The 25,830-nt window shown below is 36.2% G+C and overlaps 1 protein-coding gene across 1 annotated transcript; it reads left to right on the forward strand.

Annotated features, from left to right (window-relative positions):
* Nucleotides 1-1,045: 1,045 nt before the first annotated feature.
* LOC143543538 (uncharacterized) lies at nucleotides 1,046-1,582 on the forward strand. Its single transcript, XM_077035845.1, has one exon. It carries the CDS (start codon nucleotides 1,046-1,048, stop codon nucleotides 1,580-1,582), a length of 537 nt encoding a protein of 178 aa, XP_076891960.1.
* Nucleotides 1,583-25,830: the final 24,248 nt, after the last annotated feature.

Consider the following 25,830-nt stretch of genomic DNA (forward strand, 5'->3'; position numbering starts at 1 on the left):
CTATTAGACAACCAGTAACTGTCATTAGAGATAAAACCGAGAGCAACGAACAAAAATCTGACACTGAAGCTTGTAACAGTGTGAATAAAGGAAATAAAAATAAACTACCTAAAACGTTAAAAACTAATGCTTGTACTTACAAAGATTTCTTGGCCTGTAAGTCAACAGAATTTTCTGGAAATGAAGGAGCCATTTCGGCACTACGTTGGTTAGAAAAGACAAAAGCTGTTATAAGAATTAGTTAATGTGCTGAAGAAGATAAGATATTGTATGCTTCTAATCTCTTTATTAATGAAGCATTAGAATGGTGGAATACAGTCTTCCAAGCAAAAGGAAGCAACATAGTCTACGTTATGACCTGGGGAGAATTCAAAGAAGTAGTAGAAAGGAAATTTTGTCCTCCACATGAAAGAGAAAAGATTGCTGCTAAGTTCTTGAACTACAAAATGGAAGGTGTGAAATGTTGTGAATATACGACAAAATTCTTTGAATATGCAAGAATAGTACCGGCTTTGGCTTCGTCGGAAACGGTACTAATTTCTCCTTAGATTTGGGGATTAGTAAGTGAAATCCACGATCTGGTAAAATTGGCTAGACCTCAGGCTATTGAGGAAGCAGTTGACCTAGCCAATACCATGACAGATGGATTAATCCGAACACAAGAAGAGAACAAAAAGAAGGATTTAGCCTAGAAAATTTCCCAAGAATTTCGAAAGAAAGGAACAGGGCAATCCTATGCTAAGCCTTTCTGTAAAGTCTGCAGAAAGAGGCATTCATGGAGATGCGCTTTTAAAAAGACTAAATTCTACAACTATTACAAGATGGCTGGTCGTACAGATGAAGAGTGTAGAAGAAAAGAAACTCGTGTTTGCTATAACTACAGAGAACCTGGCCACATTCGTCATGAATGTCCAAAGTTGACAAAGGTACCTGACAACAAAGCTTAGAATACAGATGGACCTAAGAGGGAGCGTGCGAGCATTTCAGCTTACTACACAAGAGGCAGCAATGATTCTGGACATCATTGCGGGTACGTTTCTTATTAATGATGTTTATGCTTAATCAAGCTTGCATAGTAGAAACAGCCGATGGGAATTCCACTTGTATTCATGAAGTACTTCAAGGAAAGAATATAGACCTATTAGTTCACAACTTTAAAGAAAATTTGCTTCCAAATAATTTGGTCAGATTCGATGTTATATTAAGAATGGACTGGCTAGAAGCCAGTCATGCTCGAATCCAATGTAGTAAGAATTATGTTGAGATTCGTATGCCAACAGGAGAGACTATTACAAATCAAGGAGACAAAGTTTCTAGACCTACAAAGTTTATATCAGTAATGAAAGCAACAAAATACTTAAGAAAGCAAGGCATAGTATATATGATTTCTGTAATCATTAGCATCAAAGGAAAGGAGCTGAATGAAATTCCGGTAGTATCGGAATATTCTGATGTTTTTCCCGAAGATTTACCGGGACAACCACCTGATTGTGAAATAGAATTCAGAATTCATGTAATCCCAGGAACAACACCAATCGCTAAAGCGCCGTATCGCTTAGTGCCAAACGAAATGTTAGATTGAAAAAGCAATTAGAGGATTTGTTAGAAAAAGTTTTGATACAACCAAGCTCATCACCCTAGGGAGCGCCAGTATTGTTTGCTAAAAAGAGAATTAAATAAGGTCACAATTAAGAATCGGTATGCATTACCGAGAATTGATTATCTATTTGATCAACTTCAAGGAGCTCGATATTTTTCAGAGATCGATTTACGCTCAGGATACCATCAGTTAAAGGTGCAGGAAGAAGACATTCCTAAAATTGCTATTAGGACAAGATATGGTCACTACGAGTTTACAGTTATGCCGTTTGGTTTAACCAATGCACCAGCCGCATAAATGGATATGATGAATCGGATATGTAAACCGTATCTGGATAAATTTGTAATCGTTTTTATAGACGATATGCTTATTTATTCCAAAAGTAGTTATGATCATGTCAAACATCTTCATACACTTTTGGCACTATTGAGGAAAGAGAAGCTTTATGCTAAATTCTCAAAGTGTGAGTTTTGGTTGCAAGAAGTGCAATTTCTAGGTAACTTGATTAACCAAGAAGGTATTCATGTGGATCCTGCCAAAAAAGAAGCGATCATTAAATGGGAATCCTGAAACTCCTATAGAAATTCGAAGTTTCTTATGATTAGCAGGATCTTATAGACGATTTATTCAAGATTTTTCCCGAATAGCAGTTCCGTTAACAAATTTAACATGTAAAAATGTAAATTCGAATGGGGACCCAAGCAAGAAGAAGCTTTTGTAACCTTAAAGCAAAAGTTAACAAATGCCCCCATACTAGCACTTCCAGAAAGAACCGAAGACTTCACAGTATGTTGTGATGCTTCCAAATCAGGATTAGGATGTGTATTAATGCAACGTGAAAAAGTTATGGCTTATGCACCCAGACAATTGAAGAAGCATGAAGATAAATGCACAACACATGATTTAGAATTGGGAGCAATAATTTTTGCCCTAAAGATCTGGAGACATTATTTGCTTGGTAGCAAGTTTACTGTATCCATAGATCTTAAAAGTCTAAAGTATATATTTGGGCAAAAGGATCTTAACATGAGGCAAAGAGGTTGGATGGAAATTCTTAGCGACTATGATTCTAAAATCGAGTATCGTGAAGGTAAGGCTAATGTAGTAGCCGATACGTTAAGCAGAAAAAAGCATGAGAAACCTAAAAGAGGACGAGCTCTAAGATTAGAAATTAAAATCAATTTAATTGATGAAGTGAAAAATGTTCAAAAACAAGCAATAGAGGGAAATAACATTACTGATGAGAAAAGAAATGGTACAATTGATCAACTGATCAAAGGGAATGATGAGATTCTCCGAATGGGGAATAGAATCTGGGTACCACTCATTGGAAATCTACGAGACAGGATTATCGAGGAATCTCATAATTCCAAGTATACGATGCATCCCGGAAAAGATAAAATGTATCAAGATTTGAAGAAAAGTTATTGGTGGATAGGAATGAAAAAGAATGTAGCTAATTATGTTTCGAAATACATAACCTGTTCACAAGTTAAAGCTGAACATCAAAAGCCATCTAGATTACTTCAACAACTAGAAATGCCAGAATGGAAATGGGAATTAATAACAATGGATTTTGTTATTAAATTGCCTACAACGAGAAAAGGTAACGACACAATCTGGGTGATTGTGGGTAGATTAACAAAATCAGCTCATTTCATACCAATGAAGGAAACTTTCAAAATGGAAAAATTAGCTAAGTTATATGTAGACAAAGTTGTCTCATTACATGGAATCCCCTTATCCATTGTTTCTAATCGGGATAGCCGTTTTACTTCTCATTTTTGGAAAATTTTCCAAATAGCCATGGGAACAATGTTAAAATTGAGCACAGCATACAAAGTTTATATCAGTAATGAAAGCATCAAACTAATTAAGAAAGCAAGGCATAGCATACATGATTTCTGTAATCATTACCACCAAAGGAAAGGAGGTAAAAGAAATTCCGGTAGTATCGTAATATTCTGATGTTTTTCCAGAAGATTTACCGGGACAACCACATGATCGTGAAATAGAATTTAGAATTCATGTAATCCCAGGAACAACACCAATGGCTAAAGCAACGTATCGCTTAGCGCCAACAGAAATGTTAGAATTGAAAATGTAATTAGAGGATTTGTTAGAAAAAGGTTTGATACAACCAAGCTCATCACCCTGGGAGCGCCAGTGTTGTTTGTTAAAAAGAAGGATGGGTCAATGCGTATGTGTATTAATTATAGAGAATTAAATAAGGTCACAATTAAGAATCGGTATCCGTTACCGAGAATTGATTATATGTTTGATCACCCTTAAGGAGCTCGATATTTTTCAAAGATTGATTTACGCTCAGGAAACCATCAGTTAAACGTGCAGGAAGAAGACATTCCTAAAACTGCTTTTAGGACAAGATATGGTCACTACGAGTTACAGTTATGCCGTTTGGTTTAACCAATGCACCAGCTGCATTCATGGATATGATGAATCGGATATGTAAACCGTATCTGGATAAATTTGTAATCGTTTTTACAGACGATATATTTATTTATTCCAAAAGTAGTGATGATCATGTCAAACATCTTCAAACACTTTTGGCACTATTGAGGAAAGGGAAGCTTTATGCTAAATTCTCAAAGTGTGAGTTTTGGTTGCAAGAAGTGCAATTTCTAGGTAACTTGATTAACCATGAAGGTATTCGTGTAGATCCTGCCAAAATAGAAGCGATCATTAAATGGGAAATTCCTAAAAATCCTATAGAAATTTGAAGTTTCTTAGGATTAGCAGGATCTTATAGACGATTTATTCAAGATTTTTCCCGAATAGCAGTTCCGTTAACAAATTTAACATGTAAAATTGTAAATTCAAATGGGGACCCAAGAAAGAAGAAGCTTTTGTAACCTTAAAGCAAAAGTTAACAAATGCCCCCAATACTAGCATTTCCAGAAGGAACCAAAGACTTCACAGTATGTTGTGATGCTTCCAAATCAGGATTAGGATGTTTATTAATGCAACGTGAAAAAGTTATTGTTTATGCATCTAGACAATTGAAGAAGCATGAAGAGAATTGCACAACACATGATTTAGAATTGGGAGCAATAATTTTTGCCCAAAAGATCTGGAGACATTATTTGTATGGTAGCAAGTTTACTGTATCCACAGATTATAAAAGTTTAAAGTATATATTTGGGCAAAGGGAGCTCAACATGAGGCAAAGAGGTTGGATGGAAATTCTTTGTGACTATGATTATGAAATCCAGTATCGTGAAGGTAATGCTAATGTAGTAGCCGATTCATTAAGCAGAAAAGAGCATGAGAAACCTAAAAGAGTACGAGCTCTAAGATTAGAACTTCAAATCAATTTAATTGATGAAGTGAAAAATGTTCCAAAATAAGCAATAGAGGGAAACAACATTACTGATCAGAAAAGAAATGGTACAATTGATCAACTGATCAAAGGGAATGATGAGATTCTCCTAATGGGGAATAGAATCTGGGTACCAATCATTGGAAATCTACGAGACAGGATTCTCGAGGAAGCTCGTAAATCCAAGTATACGATGCATCCCGAAAAAGATAAAATGTATCAAGATTTGAAGAAAACTTATTGGTGGATAGGAATTAAAAAGAATGTAGCTAATTATGTTTCGAAATGCATAACCTGTTCGCAAGTTAAAGCTGAACATCAAAAGACATCTGGATTACTTCAACAACTAGAAATGCCAGAATAGAAATGGGAATTAATAACAATGGATTTTGTTACTAAATTGTTGTTGGACTCGGTATGCCCAAGACACATATTATTATTGATGTGGATAGTGTGTCATGATCCAAGTCGGGTCATACCCAATAACAAGCTAGACAAACACCAATAATATATGTTTATATATGATATGATCATAACAAATTAATATTAAAACTTGAGTTATTTAGAAATGGGTTTCTAAATACAACGTACTTGTGTAATAAATAAACCATATGGATGATTTAAATTTTGAGAGATAGCATTCCATAATGTTACTTAAGATGGTTAAGTAACAATATGTGAATAATGGTTACCAAGCATGTCACCTATAATGTTTTATAACATAAATGGAAAGTTATAAAAAAAACAATAATAATAATAATGAGAAAGGAAGCCCCCCCTCTCTTGTTCTCTTCTATTATTTTATTATTATATATGAGATAGTGGAGACATGCAATGGTGTGGATTGGTTCCATGGGAGGTGCGAATAATGAAAGACTTATTTGTTTTCTTTTTTTCTTCTATCTCTCATAACTTACATAACACATACAAGTAAGAACACAATATATTATATAACACAAGACTAGAGGAAAAATCCTCTACTCCCTCTTCCTCTCTTTGGACGGCCAAGAGCAAGGGAACCAAGGAGTGTTGTCAAGTGTTACCAAATCCTAGCTACAAGTGGTGTTTGTTGGAAAGCTTGGGGTATGCTATCTTGAGGAGCTTCATATTCAAGTTCTTGCCTTCTTAATCATCATCTCCTTCCTCTTCCTTGGATTTGAAAGGTAGCTTTAACATGCATGGACTTATAGTGACATGCATGTGTTTGATAGTATGTATTTCGTATTTGTATCCGGGCTTGGGTTTTGCATGTGTAAAATAGGTTTTATACATATGAAATTAACATGATTTAAAACTAATTTCCGCTGCGTTTTTCATAAAATTGGGATTTTATGACTTTGATAATCTTGTTAAAACCCAACAATAGCATCAAGAGCCGCTTATACGGATGCATACTTCATTAGACCCAAAAATTTTCAGGTTTATGGTGGGGTTTACCATATGGCCGAAAATTTTAGTGGTTTTGGTTACCCATGGTTTTCCAAGGTTGTACTTTACATGCATGTGGTAATCTTGAAAAACTAAGTCATTTGGATGATTGATTGTGTTGTTTGGACAAAACCCGGAACTTTCGGTTTTTGTTTGTTTTGGCCAAAAGTTTCAAGGGTCAAGGGGAACCATTTTGGGTCTTGTATTATTGCATATATGGATTTGTATTGGATGTTCATAACCTAGCCATGGCCTTGTGTTTGGTTGAATGTTTGTGTTGTTATGTTTGTTCATTCAAAGTGGTTGTTTGTTCATTCAATATGGTTGTAGTATTTATTTGGGTTTGTAATCTTTTTATTCTTTCAATTGGTTTGTAATAATATGTAGATTAGGAGCATTTCGTCTCGAGCGCCTTAATTTTTGCGTCTCAAACGAGTTAGCCACGGATTTGATCCTAAATGGGTTAACCAAGAAGTTTGAGACATTTTTTATGAATTATAACATGAATGGGTGGGACAAGAGCATTGGTGAGCTTCACGCAAGCTTAAGAGGGCCGAGACAGGAATGGGTAAAAAGGTGTTACCAGTTCTCACGATCAATGAGGGAGGCAATAGGAAGAGGCATGACCCGGAACCCAAAGCAAAGGTTGCCAAAGGTAAGGGACAAGTCAAGGGCAAGTTCAAGGGAAATGCAAAAGTGGAACCACCCAAACCGAAGAAGCTAAAGGTTAGCTCGGAGGATCCATGCTTGGGATGTGGGGAGATAGGACATTGGATGAGGAATTGTCCAACCTATCTAAAAGAGTTGAAAGCTAAGAGGGATGCGGGGCAAACCTCGGGTACAACTTTCATAATTCATGTTGATCTTAATATTATTTCCTCTAACACATGGGTATTGGATACCGGATGTGGAACTCATATTTGCAATTTATTGCAGGGGTTCAAGGGAAATAATGGATTCAAGAAAGGAGATATTAGTCTCTTCATGGAAAACGGAAGAAAGGTTGTTTTCGAAGCCCGAGGAGTCTACACATTGAAGCTTCCAAATGGTTTGGAAGTTATTTTGAAAGTGTTTTGTATGCTCTTAATTTAAATAGGAACATTTTTTCCGTGTCTTTGTTAAGACAATAAGGTTATGATTTTAAGTTTATGGATGATGGTATTTGTGTTTTCATGGATAATGTCTTTTATTTTAAAGCAATGCCGTCTAATGGCATTTATGAATTAGTTCATGATAACACATCCAATGATAGCATGTTGTACCAATCAAGCACCAAGAAACACAAAATGGATTTGAGTAAGACTTATCTTTGGCATTGTCGCCTTGGTTACATAAACAAAGATGGCATACATACACTTCAAAAGAATGGTCTTTTGGAATCAAGTGAAGATGATTCATTTGATAAGTGTGAGTCTTGTTTACTTGGAAAGATGACCGAGGACCCCTTTAGTGGAATAAATGAAGGGGCAAAAGACTTATTGGGTATCATACATTCGGATGTATGTGGTCCCTTGAAGACAATAACAAGGAATGGTGAAAGATACTTCATTACTTTTATCGACGATTATAGTCGTTATGGGTATGCGTACTTGTTAAGACACAAAGATGAAGCCTTTGAAATGTTCAAAGTCTTCCAAAATAAAGTACAAAATCAACTCGATAAAACCATCAAAGTACTTCGTTCGGATAGAGGAGGTGAATACCTAAGTGATGCTTTCCAAGATTATTTTAGGAGTTGTGGGATCATCTCACAACTTACTCCACCCGGAACACCACAACACAATGGTGTGTCCGAAAAGAGGAATCGAACTCTTTTGGATATGGTTTATCTATGATGGCTAGAAGCACATTGCCTCTATCATTTTGGGGTTTCGCTTTGCTCTCCGCGGCCCGTATTCTAAATATGGCCCCAACCAAGATAGTGGACAAGACACCTTTTGAAATATGGAATGGAAGGGCTCCATCGTTATCATATTTAAAGGTATAGGGTTGTGAGGCTTATGTCAAGAACAACACCCAAAACAAACTTGAAAGTCGATCCACTAAGTGAATCTTTTTAGGATATCCCAAAGATTCTATTGGATATTATTTCTACAACCCAACCGAGCAAAAGGTATTTGTTGCTCGAAAGGCCGAGTTCTGGGAAACTAAGTTCCCTATGGAAGGTACTAGTAGAACGGTGGAACTCGAGGAGGATCGAGAACCACAAGCCGATACACGTTTTGGTTGATGCTAGAACTCAACAAGAGGTTGTTGAGAATGATCAAATGGTTGATCAAGACACACAAAACGTTCGCAAATCCGGTAGAATTAGTCATCAACCCAAAAGATATGGTTTCTTCATGGATGGATGCTATGTGGTAGATTCGGATGAACCCACTACGTACCGTGATGCAATGTCACAATCCGATTGTGACAAATGGCTTGAAGCCATGAACATAGAGATGCAATCCATGCATGACAACCAAGTATGGGATTTGGTTGTACCACCTCTTAATTCTAAACCGGTTGGAAGTAAGTGGGTTTTCATGAAGTAAACCGATATGCATGGAAACTTGGATACTTATAAAGCTAGACTTGTAGCAAAAGGTTTCACTCAAACTCAAGGGGTTGACTATGATGAAACTTTTTCTCCCGTAGCAATGATAAAGTCTATTAGGATATTGTTTGCCATAGCCGCACATTATGACTATGAGATATGGCAAATGGATGTCAAAACCGCTAAATGGGCATCTTGAGGAAGATGTCTACATGGTTCAACCCGAAGGTTTTGTCGATCCACAACATCCTAATAAAGTGTGCAAGTTAAAGAAATCAATCTATGGATTGAAACAAGCATCTAGAAGTTGGAATCACTGTTTTGATGAAGAAGGTAAGAAAATTGGGTTCATCAAGAATGGTGATGAAGCTTGTGTGTATAAAAAAGCTAGTGGGAGCATCATTACCTTCTTAGTATAGTATGTTGATGACATACTACTATTTGGGAATGACATTCCAACCATGGAGGGTGTAAAAGCATGGCTTGGAAGTTGTTTTTCAATCAAGGATCTTGGTGAAGCCGCCTATATTTTGGGAATAAAGATCTATAGGGATAGATCAAGGAGGTTGATAGGTTTAAACCAAAGTGCATACATTGACAAAATCTTGAAGAGGTTCAAGATGGAGAACTCTAAGAAAGGTTTGGTACCTATTCAAAGAGGAATGATATTGAGAGCGTCTCAATGTCCAAACTCAAAGCAAGAGCAAGATAGAATGAATGGGATCCCATACGCATCGGCTATTGGATCCATCATGTATGCAATGGTATGCACTATACCGGATGTATCATTGCACTTTAAGCATGACAAGTAGATTCCAACATAATCTGGGAAGTAGCCATTGGATGGCGGTTAAGAGTATATTGAAATACCTTAGAAGGACTAAGCAAATGTTTCTAATATACGATTCGGGTGAGGAGGAACTCGTTGTAAAGGGTTACACAGATGCGAGTTTCCAAACCGATCGAGATGATTCTCGATCACAATCGGGATATCTTTTCGTTATAAATGGTGGGGCAATATCTTGGAAAAGGTCAAAATAAGATGTGGTAGCCTTGTCCACCACGGAATAGGAATACATCGCCGCCTCATTGGCAGCTCAAGAAGCTGCGTGGATTAGGAAATTCGTTGCCGACCTAGGGGTGGTCCGTACCCATTCAAGACCCTCGAGAGATCTTTTGTGACAACGAGGGTGCGATTGCTCAAATCAAGGAACCTCGTGCACATCAAAAGATGAGGCACATTGAGCGGAGGTTCAACTACATAAGGGATGAAGTTGAGAAAGGAAATATATGTATTCGCAAAGTTCACGCCGATCAAAACATTGCGGATCCACTCACGAAGCTCCTTGAAAGGACAAAGCATGAGGGTCATACTTGTGCAGTAGGACTTCGGTATTCTAGTGATTGGATATGATCGAATTTTGTATTTGGATATCGAAACAGTTGTTATTTTGACTCATTCATATGATTATGGTTTATGATTATGATATTTTGTGTTATGTTCTATTTTAGCATGTTTAAATCCATGAATAAGTTACTTATTTTAAATGTCCGTAGTCGCTCATATTTGTGGGAAAAAATATGAAGGTAAGACTATTATGAACTTGGATTGGTGGATATTCATAGGGTATGAATATAGAGCAAGGGTTGCTGCCAAGGTTCATAGATATTTATGGGATATAAATATTGGACTGACCCACTCTCAAATGTTACTACATGGAATCTTTGTGATTGATCATAAGTAAATTTGAGTAAAGGTGAATATCATAGTATTTTCCGACCTGAGATACATAGTGGGTCTTGATATTCACCAAATATTATACTTTGACTTAGTTCTTCGCTGCTCTAAAACATGACAGTACATAAGGCTAAGATCAGGTTTAGTACAAGGTGATTGTGAGAGACGTATGTAGTCAAGAGGGGATTTGTCTCTCTTATTCGTTGAGAGTGATATGTCTAAGGCCTGCTAAGTTAAATCAACAGAGAATGATCACTCTGTGTCTCTGGATTTGACATGACGTCTGTGGCAAAAGGATAATGATAGATGTACCTAAATCATATCAAATAAGGGACTTGAAGGGGATGATGTTATTGAATGGCACTTCGTCATGCGTATTGTTATGCGTATTAGGGGTAGTAAACCGTAGTTAGGCGGTACTTTCAACTTGCATCAATCTTCTAAGTATCTTGTGCAAGTGGGAGATTATTGGACTCGGTATGCCCAAGACACATATTATTATTGATGTGGCTATTATGTCATGATCCAAGTCGGGTCATACCCAATAACAAGCTAGACAAACACCAATAATATTTGTTTATATATGATATGATCATAACAAATTAATATTAACACTTGAGTTATTTAGAAATGGGTTTCTAAATACAACGTACTTATGAAATAAATAAATCATATGGATGATTTATATTTTGAGAGATAGCATTCCATAATGTTACTTAAGATGGTTAAGTAACAATATGTGAATAATGGTTACCAAGCATGTCACCTATAATGTTTTATAACATAAATGGAAAGTTATAAAAAAAACAATAATACTAATAATGAGAAAGGAAGCCCCCCCTCTCTTGTTCTCTTCTATTATTTTATTATTATATATGAGATAGTGGAGACATGCAATGGTGTGGATTGGTTCCATGGGAGGTGCCAATAATGAAAGACTTATTTGTTTTCTTTCTTTCTTCTATCTCTCATAACTTACATAACACACACAAGTAAGAACACAATATATTATACAACACAAGACTAGAGGAAAAATCCTCATCTCCCTCTTCCTCTCTTTGGACGGCCAAGAGCAAGGGAACCAAGGAGTGTTGTCAAGTGTTACCAAATCTTAGCTACAAGTGGTGTTTGTTGGAAAGCTTGGGGTATGCTATCTTGAGGAGCTTCATATTCAAGTTCTTGCCTTCTTAATCATCATCTCCTTCCTCTTCCTTGGATTTGAAAGGTAGCTTTAACATGCATGGACTTATAGTGACATGCATGTGTTTGATAGTATGTATTTTGTATTTGTATCCGGGCTTGGGTTTTGCATGTGTAAAATAGGTTTTATACATATGAAATTAACATGATTTAAAACTAATTTCCGCTGCGTTTTTCATAAAATTGGGATTTTATGACTTTGATAATCTTGTTAAAACCCAACAATGGCATCAAGAGCCGCTTATACGGATGCATACTTCATTAGACCCAAAAATTTTCAGGTTTATGGTGGGGTTTACCATATGGCCGAAAATTTTAGTGGTTTTGGTTACCCATGGTTTTCCAAGGTTGTACTTTACATGCATGTGGTAATCTTGAAAAACTAAGTCATTTGGATGATTGATTGTGTTGTTTGGACAAAACCCGGAACTTTCGGTTTTTGTTTGTTTTGGCCAAAAGTTTCAAGGGTCAAGGGGAACCATTTTGGGTCTTGTATTATTGCATATATGGATTTGTATTGGATGTTCATAACCTAGCCATGGCCTTGTGTTTGGTTGAATGTTTGTGTTGTTATGTTCGTTCATTCAAAGTGGTTTTTTGTTCATTCAATATGGTTGTAGTATTTATTTGGGTTTGTAATCTTTTTATTCTTTCAATTGGTTTGTAATAATATGTAGATTAGGAGCATTTCGTCTCGAGCGCCTTAATTTTCGCGTCTCAAACGAGTTAGCCACGGATTTGATCCTAAATGGGTTAACCAAGAAGTTTGAGACATTTTTTATGAATTATAACATGAATGGGTGGGGCAAGAGCATTGGTGAGCTTCACGCAAGCTTAAGAGGGCCGAGACAGGAATGGGTAAAAAGGTTTTACCCGTTCTCACGATCAATGAGGGAGGCAATAGGAAGAGGCATGACCCGGAACCCAAAGCAAAGGTTGCCAAAGGTAAGGGACAAGTCAAGGGCAAGTTCAAGGGAAATGCAAAAGTGGAACCACCCAAACCGAAGAAGCTAAAGGTTAGCTCGGAGGATCCATGCTTGGGATGTGGGGAGATAGGACATTGGATGAGGAATTGTCCAACCTATCTAAAAGAGTTGAAAGCTAAGAGGGATGCGGGGCAAACCTCGGGTACAACTTTCATAATTCATGTTGATCTTAATATTATTTCCTCTAACACATGGGTATTGGATACCGGATGTGGAACTCATATTTGCAATTTATTGCAGGGGTTCAAGGGAAATAATGGATTCAAGAAAGGAGATATTAGTCTCTTCATGGAAAACGGAGCAAAGGTTGTTTTCGAAGCCCGAGGAGTCTACACATTGAAGCTTCCAAATGGTTTGGAAGTTATTTTGAAAGTGTTTTGTATGCTCTTAATTTAAATAGGAACATTATCTCTGTCTCTTTGTTAAGACAATAAGCTTATGATTTTAAGTTTATGGATGATGGTATTTGTGTTTTCATGGATAATGTCTTTTATTTTAAAGCAATGCCGTCTAATGGCACTTATGAATTAGTTCATGATAACACATCCAATGATAGCATGTTGTACCAATCAAGTACCAAGAAACTCAAAATGGATTTGAGTAGGACTTATCTTTGGCATTGTCGCCTTGGTTACATAAACAAAGATGGCATACATACACTTCAAAAGAATGGTCTTTTGGAATCAAGTGAAGATGATTCATTTGATAAGTGTGAGTCTTGTTTACTTGGAAAGATGACCGAGGACCCCTTTAGTGGAATAAATGAAGGGGCAAAAGACTTATTGGGTATCATACATTCGGATGTATGTGGTCCCTTGAAGACAATAACAAGGAATGGTGAAAGATACTTCATTACTTTTATCGACGATTATAGTCGTTATGGGTATGCGTACTTGTTAAGACACAAAGATGAAGCCTTTGAAATGTTCAAAGTCTTCCAAAATAAAGTACAAAATCAACTCGATAAAACCATCAAAGTACTTCGTTCGGATAGAGGAGGTGAATACCTAAGTGATGCTTTCCAAGATTATTTTAGGAGTTGTGGGATCATCTCACAACTTACTCCACCCGGAACACCACAACACAATGGTGTGTCCGAAAAGAGGAATCGAACTCTTTTGGATATGGTTTATCTATGATGGCTAGAAGCACATTGCCTCTATCATTTTGGGGTTTCGCTTTGCTCTCCGCGGCCCGTATTCTAAATATGGCCCCAACCAAGATAGTGGACAAGACACCTTTTGAAATATGGAATGGAAGGGCTCCATCGTTATCATATTTAAAGGTATAGGGTTGTGAGGCTTATGTCAAGAACAACACCCAAAACAAACTTGAAAGTCGATCCACTAAGTGAATCTTTTTAGGATATCCCAAAGATTCTATTGGATATTATTTCTACAACCCAACCGAGCAAAAGGTATTTGTTGCTCGAAAGGCCGAGTTCTGGGAAACTAAGTTCCTTATGGAAGGTACTAGTAGAACGGTGGAACTCGAGGAGGATCGAGAACCACAAGCCGATACACGTTTTGGTTGATGCTAGAACTCAACAAGAGGTTGTTGAGAATGATCAAATGGTTGATCAAGACACACAAAACGTTCGCAAATCCGGTAGAATTAGTCATCAACCCAAAAGATATGGTTTCTTCATGGATGGATGCTATGTGGTAGATTCGGATGAACCCACCACGTACCGTGATGCAATGTCACAATCCGATTGTGACAAATGGCTTGAAGCCATGAACATAGAGATGCAATCCATGCATGACAACCAAGTATGGGATTTGGTTGTACCACCTCTTAATTCTAAACCGGTTGGAAGTAAGTGGGTTTTCATGAAGAAAACCGATATGCATGGAAACTTGGATACTTATAAAGCTAGACTTGTAGCAAAAGGTTTCACTCAAACTCAAGGGGTTGACTATGATGAAACTTTTTCTCCCGTAGCAATGATAAAGTCTATTAGGATATTGTTTGCCATAGCCGCACATTATGACTATGAGATATGGCAAATGGATGTCAAAACCGCTAAATGGGCATCTTGAGGAAGATGTCTACATGGTTCAACCCGAAGGTTTTGTCGATCCACAACATCCTAATAAAGTGTGCAAGTTAAAGAAATCAATCTATGGATTGAAACAAGCATCTAGAAGTTGGAATCACTGTTTTGATGAAGAAGGTAAGAAAATTGGGTTCATCAAGAATGGTGATGAAGCTTGTGTGTATAAAAAAGCTAGTGTGAGCATCATTACCTTCTTAGTATAGTATGTTGATGACATACTACTATTTGGGAATGACATTCCAACCATGGAGGGTGTAAAAGCATGGCTTGGAAGTTGTTTTTCAATCAAGGATCTTGGTGAAGCCGCCTATATTTTGGGAATAAAGATCTATAGGGATAGATCAAGGCGGTTGATAGGTTTAAACCAAAGTGCATACATTGACAAAATCTTGAAGAGGTTCAAGATGGAGAACTCTAAGAAAGGTTTGGTACCTATTCAAAGAGGAATGATATTGAGTGCGTCTCAATGTCCAAACTCAAAGGAAGAGCAAGATAGAATGAATGGGATCCCATACGCATCGGCTATTGGATCCATCATGTATGCAATGGTATGCACTATACCGGATGTATCATTGCGCTTTAAGCATGACAAGTAGATTCCAACATAATCTGGGAAGTAGCCATTGGATGGCGGTTAAGAGTATATTGAAATACCTTAGAAGGACTAAGCAAATGTTTCTAATATACGATTCGGGTGAGGAGGAACTCGTTGTAAAGGGTTACACAGATGCGAGTTTCCAAACCGATCGAGATGATTCTCGGTCACAATCGGAATATGTTTTCGTTATAAATGGTGGGGCAATATCTTGGAAGAGGTCAAAATAAGACGTGGTAGCCTTGTCCACCACGGAATCGGAATACATCGCCGCCTCATTGGCAGCTCAAGAAGCTGCGTGGATTAGGAAATTCGTTGCCGACCTAGGGGTGGTCCGTACCCATTCAGGACCCTCAAGAGATCTTTTGTGACAACGAGGGTGCGATTGCTCAAACCAAGGAACCTCGTGCACATCAAAAGATGAGGCACATTGAGCGGAGGTTCAACTACATAAGGGATGAAGTTGAGAAAGGAAAGATATGTATTCGCAAAGTTCACACCGATCAAAACATTGCGGATCCACTCACGAAGCTCCTTTAAAGGCCAAAGCATAAGGGTCATACTTGTGCCGTAGGACTTCGGTATTCTAGTGATTGGATATGATCGAATTTTGTATTTGGATATCGAAACAGTTGTTATTTTGACTCATTCATATGATTATGGTTTATGATTATGATATTTGTAGTTATGTTCTATTTTAGCATGTTTAAATCCATGAATAAGTTACTTATTTTAAATGTCCGTAGTCGCTCATATTTGTGGGAAAAAATATGAAGGTAAGACTATTATGAACTCGGATTGGTGGATATTCATAGGGTATGAATATAGATTAAGGGTTGCTGCCAAGGTTCATAGATATTTATGGGATATAAATATTGGACTGACCCACTCTCAAATGTTACTACATGGAATCTTTGTGATTGATCATAAGTAAATTTGAGTAAAGGTGAATATAATAGTATTTTCCGACCTGAGATACATAGTGGGTCTTGATATTCACCAAATATTATACTTTGACTTAGTTCTTCGCTGCTCTGAAACATGACAGTACATAAGGCTAAGATCAGGTTTAGTACAAGGTGATTGTGAGAGACGTATGTAGTCAATAAGGGATTTGTCTCTCTTATTCGTTGAGAGTGATATGTCTAAGGCCTGCTAAGTTAAATCAACAGAGAATGATCACTCTGTGTCTCTGGATTTGACATGACGTCTGTGGAAAAAAGGATAATGATAGATGTACCTAAATCATTTCAAATAAGGGACTTGAAGGGGATGATGTTATTGAATGGCACTTCGTCATGCGTATTGTCATGCGTATTAGGGGTAGTAAACCGTAGTTAGGCGGTACTATCAACTTGCATCAATCTTCTATGTATCTTGTGCAAGTGGGAGATTATTGGACTCGGTATGCCCAAGACACATATTATTATTGATGTGGCTATTATGTCATGATCCAAGTCGGGTCATACCCAATAACAAGCTAGACAAACACCAATAATATTTGTTTATATATGATATGATCATAACAAATTAATATTAACACTTGAGTTATTTAGAAATGGGTTTCTAAATACAACGTACTTGTGAAATAAATAAATCATATGGATGATTTATATTTTGAGAGATAGCATTCCATAATGTTACTTAAGATGGTTAAGTAACAATATGTGAATAATGGTTACCAAGCATGTCACCTATAATGTTTTATAACATAAATGGAAAGTTATAAAAAAAACAATAATACTAATAATGAGAAAGGAAGCCCCCCCCCTCTCTCGTTCTCTTCTATTATTTTATTATTATATATGAGATAGTGGAGACATGCAATGGTGTGGATTGGTTCCATGGGAGGTGCCAATAATGAAAGACTTATTTGTTTTCTTTCTTTCTTCTATCTCTCATAACTTACATAACACACACAAGTAAGAACACAATATATTATACAACACAAGACTAGAGGAAAAATCCTCTACTCTCTCTTCCTCTCTTTGGACGGTCAAGAGCAAGGGAAACAAGGAGTGTTGTCAAGTGTTACCAAATCCTAGCTACAAGTGGTGTTTGTTGGAAAGCTTGGGGTATGCTAGCCTGAGGAGCTTCAAATTCAAATTCTTACCTTCATCATCATCATCATCTCCATCCTCTTCCTTGGATTTGAAAGGTAGCTTTAACATGCATGGACTTATAGTGACATGCATGTGTTTAATAGTATGTATTTCGTATTTGGATCCGGGCTTGGGTTTTGCATGTGTAAAATAGGTTTTATACATATGAAATTAACAAGATTTAAAACTAATTTTTGCTGCGTTTTTCATAAAATTGGGATTTTATGACTTTGGTAATCTTGTTAAAACCCAAGAATTGCCTACAACGAGAAAAGGTAATGACACAATCTGGGTGATTGTGGATAGATTAACAAAATCAGCTCATTTCATACCAACGAAGGAAACTTTCAAAATGGAACAATTAGCTAAGTTATATGTAGACAAGGTTGTCTTATTACATGGAGTCCCATTATTCATTGTATCTGATCGAGATAGCCGTTTTACCTCTTATTTTTGGAAAATTTTCCAAATAGCCATGGGAACAATGTTAAATTGAGCACAGCACACAAAGTTTATATCAGTAATGAAAGCATCAACCTACTTAAGAAAGCAAGGCATAGTATATATGATTTCCGTAATCATTAGCACCAAAGAAAAATAGCTAAAAGAAATTCCGGTAGTATCGGAATATTCTGATGTTTTTCCAGAAGATTTACCGGGACAACCACCTGATCGTGAAATAGAATTCAGAATTCATGCAATCCCAGGAACAACACCAATAGCTAAAGCACCGTATCGCTTAGCGCCAACAGAAATGTTAGAATTGAAAAAAGCAATTAGAGGATTTGTTAGAAAAAGGTTTCATACAACCAAGCTCATCACCCTAGGGAGCACCAGTATTGTTTGTTAAAAAAAAAGGATGGGTCAATGCGTATGTGTATTAATTATAGAGAATTAAATAAGGTCACAATTAAGAATCGGTATCCATTACCGAGAATTGATGTTCTATTTGATCAACTTCAAGGAGCTCGATATTTTTCAAAGATCGATTTACACTCAGGATACCATCAGTTAAAGGTACTGGAAGAAGACATTCCTAAAACTTCTTTTAGGATAAGATACGGTCACTACGAGTTTACAGTTATACCGTTTGGTTTAACCAATGCACCAGCCGCATTCATGGATATGATGAATCGGATATGTAAACTGTATCGAGATAAATTTGTAATCGTTTTTATAGAAGATATACTTATTTATTCCAAAACTAGTGATGATCATGTCAAACATCTTCATACACTTTTGGCACTATTGAGGAGAGAGAAGCTTTATGCTAAATTCTCAAAGTGTGAAGTGCAATTTCTAGGTCACTTGATTAACCATGAAGGTATTCGTGTGGATCCTACCAAAATAGAAGCGATCATTAAATGGGAAATTTCTAAAACTCCTATAGAAATTCAAAGTTTCTTAGGATTAGCAGGATCTTATAGACGATTTATTCAAGATTTTTCCCGAATAGGAGTTCCGTTAACAAATTTAACATGTAAAAATGTAAATTCGAATGGGGACCCAAGCAAGAAGAAGCTTTTGTAACCTTAAAGCAAAAGTTAACAAATGCCCCCAATACTAGCATTGCCAGAAGGAATCGAAGACTTCACAGTATGTTGTGATGCTTCCAAATCAGGATTAGGATGTGTATTAATGCAACGTGAAAAAGTTATGGCTTATGCATCCAGACAATTGAAGAAGCATGAAGATAAATGCACAACACATGATTTAGAATTGGGAGCAATAATTTTTGCCCTAAAGATCTGGAGACATTATTTGTTTGGTAGCAAGTTTACTGTATCCATAGATCCTAAAAGTCTAATGTATATATTTGGGCAAAATGAGCTTAACATGAGGCAAAGAGGTTGGATGGAAATTCTTAGCGACTATGATTCTGAAATCGAGTATCGTGAAGGTAAGGCTAATGTAGTAGCCGATTCGTTAAGCAGAAAAGAGCATGAGAAACCTAAAAGAGGACGAGCTCTAAGATTAGAAATTTAAATCAATTTAATTGATGAAGTGAAAAATGTTCAAAAACAAGCAATAGAGGGAAATAACATTACTGATGAGAAAAGAAATGGTACAATTGATCAATTGATCAAAGGGAATGATGAGATTCTCCGAATGGGGAACAGAATCTGGGTACCAATCATTGGAAATCTACGAGAAAGGATTCTCTTGGAAGCTCATAAATCCAAGTACACGATGCATCCCGGAAAAGATAAAATGTATCAAGATTTGAAGAAAACTTATTGGTGGATAGGAATGAAAAAGAATGTAGCTAATTATTTTTCGAAATGCAAAAGTTGTTCGCAAGTTAAAGCTAAACATCAAAAGCCATCTGGATTACTTCAACAACTAGAAATGCCGCTGCAAATTACGGTTATGATGATATATTCCGCTGCAAATTATTTTAATAAACACCGATACCACTACTCAACATCAACGGCTCCCCTTGATGTGCTAAAAGTAGTTTAATATTATTAACTACAATTACGCTAATCTAGACACTAAGTAATAAATTCTAGACTCTTAAACTGAACTAAACTACTAACCGGAAAATGAATGGGTCGACTCTAGTACAGCTAAGTAAGTCAGGATATCGAACACACGAGACTCTTTAAATTACGTTTACTAGCTAATTAGACTCGACTACAAAACACGACTTATTATTTATAGTTGTTTAAGGGGGTTTTTATTTAAAATACTAATTTATACTATAATTAAAACTAATTAAGAAAACAAGTAAATTAAACGAAAACAAAGTTTGTTATGAAAATAAGATGATGATGAGAAAACTACCTGGGCTAGACTCCCCTAAATTTTGGTAATGAATTGACTTAGGAAAATATTTAGTTATGGACTGGGATCGTAAAATAGACACTTAAAAGAAAAACCAAATAGGACCCCTGACCCTTCTCAAGAAAAAACCTATGGATTTCTAACAAGTTTTAACGCACACCAGTATTAAAAATCAAGTTCGCTTACGGTCACCCAATTTGTTTACAATTTAGTTCCTTTATACGAAATCCTACCTTACAGCGCGGAAATCAAAGGCAATTTACTATGATTAATTGATTTGATAAACAATAATAAATAATCAACCCTAGACGGACTCCTTACGAAGAACTAAATCTAGCAAGATTAAATAGTAAAGACTTATCAATAACCTAGCACTTTATAGATTTAAGGTTAGCAACTCACTTAGGTTTATTTAACAATATTATTCCTATGATCTTATCGCGAAATCAAATCATAAAATAATCAAGAACACAGAGTAATTGACCTAATAGCAATCCTATCAGATGACAAACAATAATCAAGGAAAATTATGGAATAAAACTCATCAAACAATCCTAAGCAATCATACGCATCAATTAATTATAAGCAAATCATTTACTAAATCATAAAAACCATAACTTAAATAATCCTAAATCAAATCAAAACGTCAAGATAAGTTTATCATAAGCCTAGGTAGTCTATAACGTTTAGCCTAGCATCTTAAAATTAAACGAAACAAACAAACAAGAATTCATGGTGTAAAATAAACGAAAACGAAAAAAAAAGATAAAACCTGTGTTCTCTCGTGGTTTTGATTTATGAGCGACATTTATAATAAGTGCCTCGGGCCAGCTGTGATGTTAAGTCACCCTCCGAATCAAACTCACCTATTTCATCGTACTCAGGCAACCCTTCTAACTCCAAATCCAAAAACTCATCCTCCTCACATAACATAGTCTCAATCTCTTCCTCAACACCAAACATTAAGTCAACTGAATCTCCCAAATCTCTTTCATCCTCCATCTCTTCTTCTGTCACTAACGACAACTCAAATGAATCTCTCAAACCCACTTTCTCCTCTATCTCTTCTTCAACACCAAACATCAACTCGAGTGAATCTCCTAAATCCATTTCCTCCTCTATCACTTCCTTCTTCACTAACGACCTCTGATAAGCAGCTCATTCTTCCTCGTCGATCTCATCATCAGAGTCACTCCAGTATTTAGCAATAGTAACCTGTGGAACCGGAGGTGGGACTTCATCGTCCATTTTCGTCTCCAATACTTGAGTGATCCCTTCATCTGACTTGCCAACTTAATCCAATCTCTTTTCTTTCTTCCCTTTTTTCATCCAGTCTCCTGGTAATGATTTCTATTGTACGTTGGAGATCTATCATAACGCTCTGCTGATTTTTCAAGATGATATCATGCTCAGCTAGCTTCTGTTGGGAATCTGAGGCCAGATATTGAGCCATCATCTTTTCTAAATTCTTCATACTACTCTCGGACAAACTATTCTCAACAGGGTTGTTATTAGAATATTGATCATCAAATTGACCCTGATAATGCTGAGGCTGCTGATGTGGATCATCGTAATAATACGAAGGAGGCTCCTGCCAAAAATTTTGTTGCGGCTGCACAGGAAGGTTAGCATAATAACGTGATAAACACCCCACATATTGAGGACATATAAGCGTAAAATGGGGCTCACCACAAATCTCACACATATTTACGAGACTCAAAAGAAATAAAAGATACGGACAATTAGACTCCTACGACTCAAAATATAATAACACGTATGTAGACTATACTAAAAGACTACTAAACAAACCTAAACTATATTAACCTAACTTCTACGACTCAAAACAAAACAAAACAAATTGCACGTATATAGCAAGTAAGTCTAATCAACACTAATAAGGCAATTGCCAAGAGTTCCCCGGCAACGGCGCCAAAAACTTGATGTGCTAAAAGTAGTTTAATATTATTAACTAAAATTACGCTAATCTAGACACTAAGTAATAAATTCTAGACTCTTAAACATAACTAAACTACTAACCGGCAAGTGAACCGGTCGACTCTAGTATAGCTAAGTAAGTCCGGATATCGAACCCACGAGACTCTTTAAATTACGTTTACTAGCTAATTAGACTCGACTACAAAACATGACTTATTATTTGTAGTTGTTTAAGGGGGTTTTTATTTAAAATACTAATTTATACTATAATTAAAACTAATTAAGAAAACAAGTAAATTAAACTAAAACAAAGTTTGTTATGAAAATAAGATGATGATGAGAAAACTACATAGGTTAGACTCCCCTAAATTTTGGTAATGAATTGACTTAGGAAAATATTTAGTTATGGACTGGGATCGTAAAATAGACACTTAAAAGAAAAACCAAATAGGACCCCTGACCCTTCTCAAGAGAAAACCTATGGATTTCGAACAAGTTTTAATGCACACCAGTATTAAAAATCAAGTTCGCTTACGGTCACCCAATTTGTTTACAATTTAGTTCCTTTATACGAAATCCTACCTTACAGCGCGGAAATCAAAGGCAATTTACTATGATTAATTGATTTGATAAATAACAATAAATAATCAACCCTAGACGACTCCTTACGAAGAACTAAATCTAGCAAGATTAAATAGTAAAGACTTATCAATAACCTAGCACTTTACAGATTTTAGGTTAGCAACTCACTTAGGTTTATTTAACAATATTATTCCTATGATCTTATCGCGAAATCAAATCATAAAATAATCAAGAACACAGAGTAATTGACCTAATAGCAATCCTATCAGATGACAAACAATAATCAAGGAAAACTATGGAATAAAACTCATCAAACAATCCTAGGCAATCATACGCATCAATTAATTATAAGCAAATCTTTTACTAAATCATAAAAACCATAACTTAAATAATCCTAAACCAAATCAAAACGTCAAGATAAGTTTATCATAAGCCTAGGCAGTCTATAACGTTTAGCCTAGCATCTTAAAATTAAACGAAACAAACAAACAAGAATTCATGGTGTAAAATAAATGAAAACGAAAAAAACAAAAGATAAAACTTGTGTTCTTCGTCTTTAACCAATACGCGCAACACCAGCTGATTCTTCTACTCCAAAGCTGCTGAAAACTCTTCTTGGTTGCCTCGGGATTCACCAAATTCGGATGTGGGGTTAAGGTATTTTTTAATGGTGAGTTTAGGGGTCTTTATATAGGCAACAAGGGTCCAAAAATAGGTTAAGATGGTTTAAACAGGAAGATTCTGGAAGCCGGGCACCGCCACACTACGCCGCGCTGCGCGGCGGGCTTCCCCCCTCCCGTCGCGCGGCGCACCGGCCTCAAGGGGGGTCTGGTCCACTTCGTCTGGTCCGGTTCAATCCTGGTTCGGTCCGGTTCGTTTCCTGACGCGTCGGTTCTCCTGTTCGGCTTGTTTTTGCTCGTTTTGCGCCCTCTTTTCACCGGAATTATAACCCGAAACCTAAAACATAAAACTAAGTTAGTAGTATACAAATCTTTCAAGAAACCGACCAAAACTAATAAAATATTATATAAAATATACACGGGATTTACGTATAATAAACGTTATATCACCCCTCCCGGGGTATCGGGGTCGGGGGCTGAGACACCTTACATAAGTAAATGTATATATTACGGCCAATATGGAAAACTCGGTTTTTGACTGTTCGTGAAATTAATAACTAAAATAAGAAATGAAAATAAGAAATGAAAATTTTAATAAACTTATAAAACTTGCATTTTCACACTTAAAGTGTTTAAATGTAATTAAAAACTCAATTTTTACAAGAAAAGTTAACCGGTTCGCCAGTTAACGAAAAAGTGACAAAACCGGAAAACGATTTTTAAAGTGTAATAAGTATAAAGATATGAAATGGTAAATATTCCAGCAACTAAAATATAAATTTATAAAACTTAATATTATTAGCTGTTGTTAAACAATATTAAATGATATAATAATATATTATTACTTGTTTATTTGCTATATGAAATATTTATGCATGAAATGTGTTAGTGATACTTGGGGGTAAGTTTATAAGTTTGGAGACCTTGTGTGTGTTGAATGATCATATAGGGTTGGACTTATACGAAATTGCCAATGTGTCATTAAAATTAAAATACACACAAGCAAAAGATGACATTTTTAAGAAATAAAATGTGTGAAATATTTTAAGTTGAACAAATAACTTAAAATATGAATGGATTATTAATTGTGTACTATATGATTAGGACACGAGACGATTTGTAGTAACCGATCTAAAAGGTGAGTTTTCTCGTAAATTCCATCATTTTAATGATTTATAAATGTTTTTGGGGGAAAAATATGTAAACTAAGGGCTATATATTATATAAATTGTGTTAAGTGGGATGAGTCATTATGAAAGGAAAAACCGTTAAACTAGAGAGAAAGGGCCTAAAAATATTGGTAGATCTATTGGGGTGACACCCCCACTCTTCCAATCGCTCTGGTTGAAAAGGTGGGAATATTTTGATTTTGGTATGCATTCGGTTTATCCTAATGATAGTCATACATGTGTTGTACTCTTTGCTCGTTTATAACTAACACGTTTTGTCTAAGAAATATATAACTATGTTTGGAAAAGTTGGAAATTTAATTCCCATTGAAAAGAATGGTGAATGATGGAAATCATCTGCTATCGGTTTTTAATTGAGAAACTCACCAACATTCGTGTTGACAAAATTAGTTTTAAAATACTTTTCAGGTAAATGAGAAATATGGAGACATCGTGAGGGAAGTATGGGATGGAACTGTGAATGCGTGTGTTTTGAGGATGTGGAGCTTGTAGGCTTGTAATAATAATAAACAATGTAAAATATGACATGTGCACTCTGACGAATAAACAAGCCTTTTTAATATATTTAAGTGTTCTGTTTTGTGATTTGGCTATCGACGTCTGTCATTACCCGAAATTAACTTAGTTAAGTCTTCCGCTGCTAAGATAAGATTTTCGAGGTGACAGTAAGCTAGCACCAATCGAATTCACCTCGGCTCGCAGTCGTACCGCATGAATTGATAAGCTATATCGTTGCTAATAACATCAGTCCGGTGCAATGCGCCAGGTATGACGTTCAGTGAACAGTTCGTGAAACATTTGACGGGAAGTTTGCTTATGTCAATTTGTTCATTTAATAAATAAACGAATATGAACAAGGTAGAATGCGTGTTCGTTTTGTTCATTTGCAACCTTAGTGAAGGTGGAATCTAGCCCTTTTTTTTGGAACAACCAATTTATTTCCATTTAAAATCCCTAAATCTTGTACTTACAAATATTTGAACTCACGGCCTCTATTTTGAAAAGATGGACATCGTACTAGTATAGGTGTTTAAATAAAGGGAAAATGACCATAATAGCCAATTTTGACCTAGGTTTTCTGTTGCACCCCAATCTACGACGGAATATGCCGGGTTGCAACGTTGATTGC

Source organism: Bidens hawaiensis, unplaced genomic scaffold (assembly GCF_021521415.1).
Source record: "Bidens hawaiensis isolate Kalapana, Puna unplaced genomic scaffold, B.hawaiensis_p1.1 tig00000864_1, whole genome shotgun sequence".
In the NCBI taxonomy this organism is placed as follows: Eukaryota; Viridiplantae; Streptophyta; class Magnoliopsida; order Asterales; family Asteraceae; genus Bidens; species Bidens hawaiensis.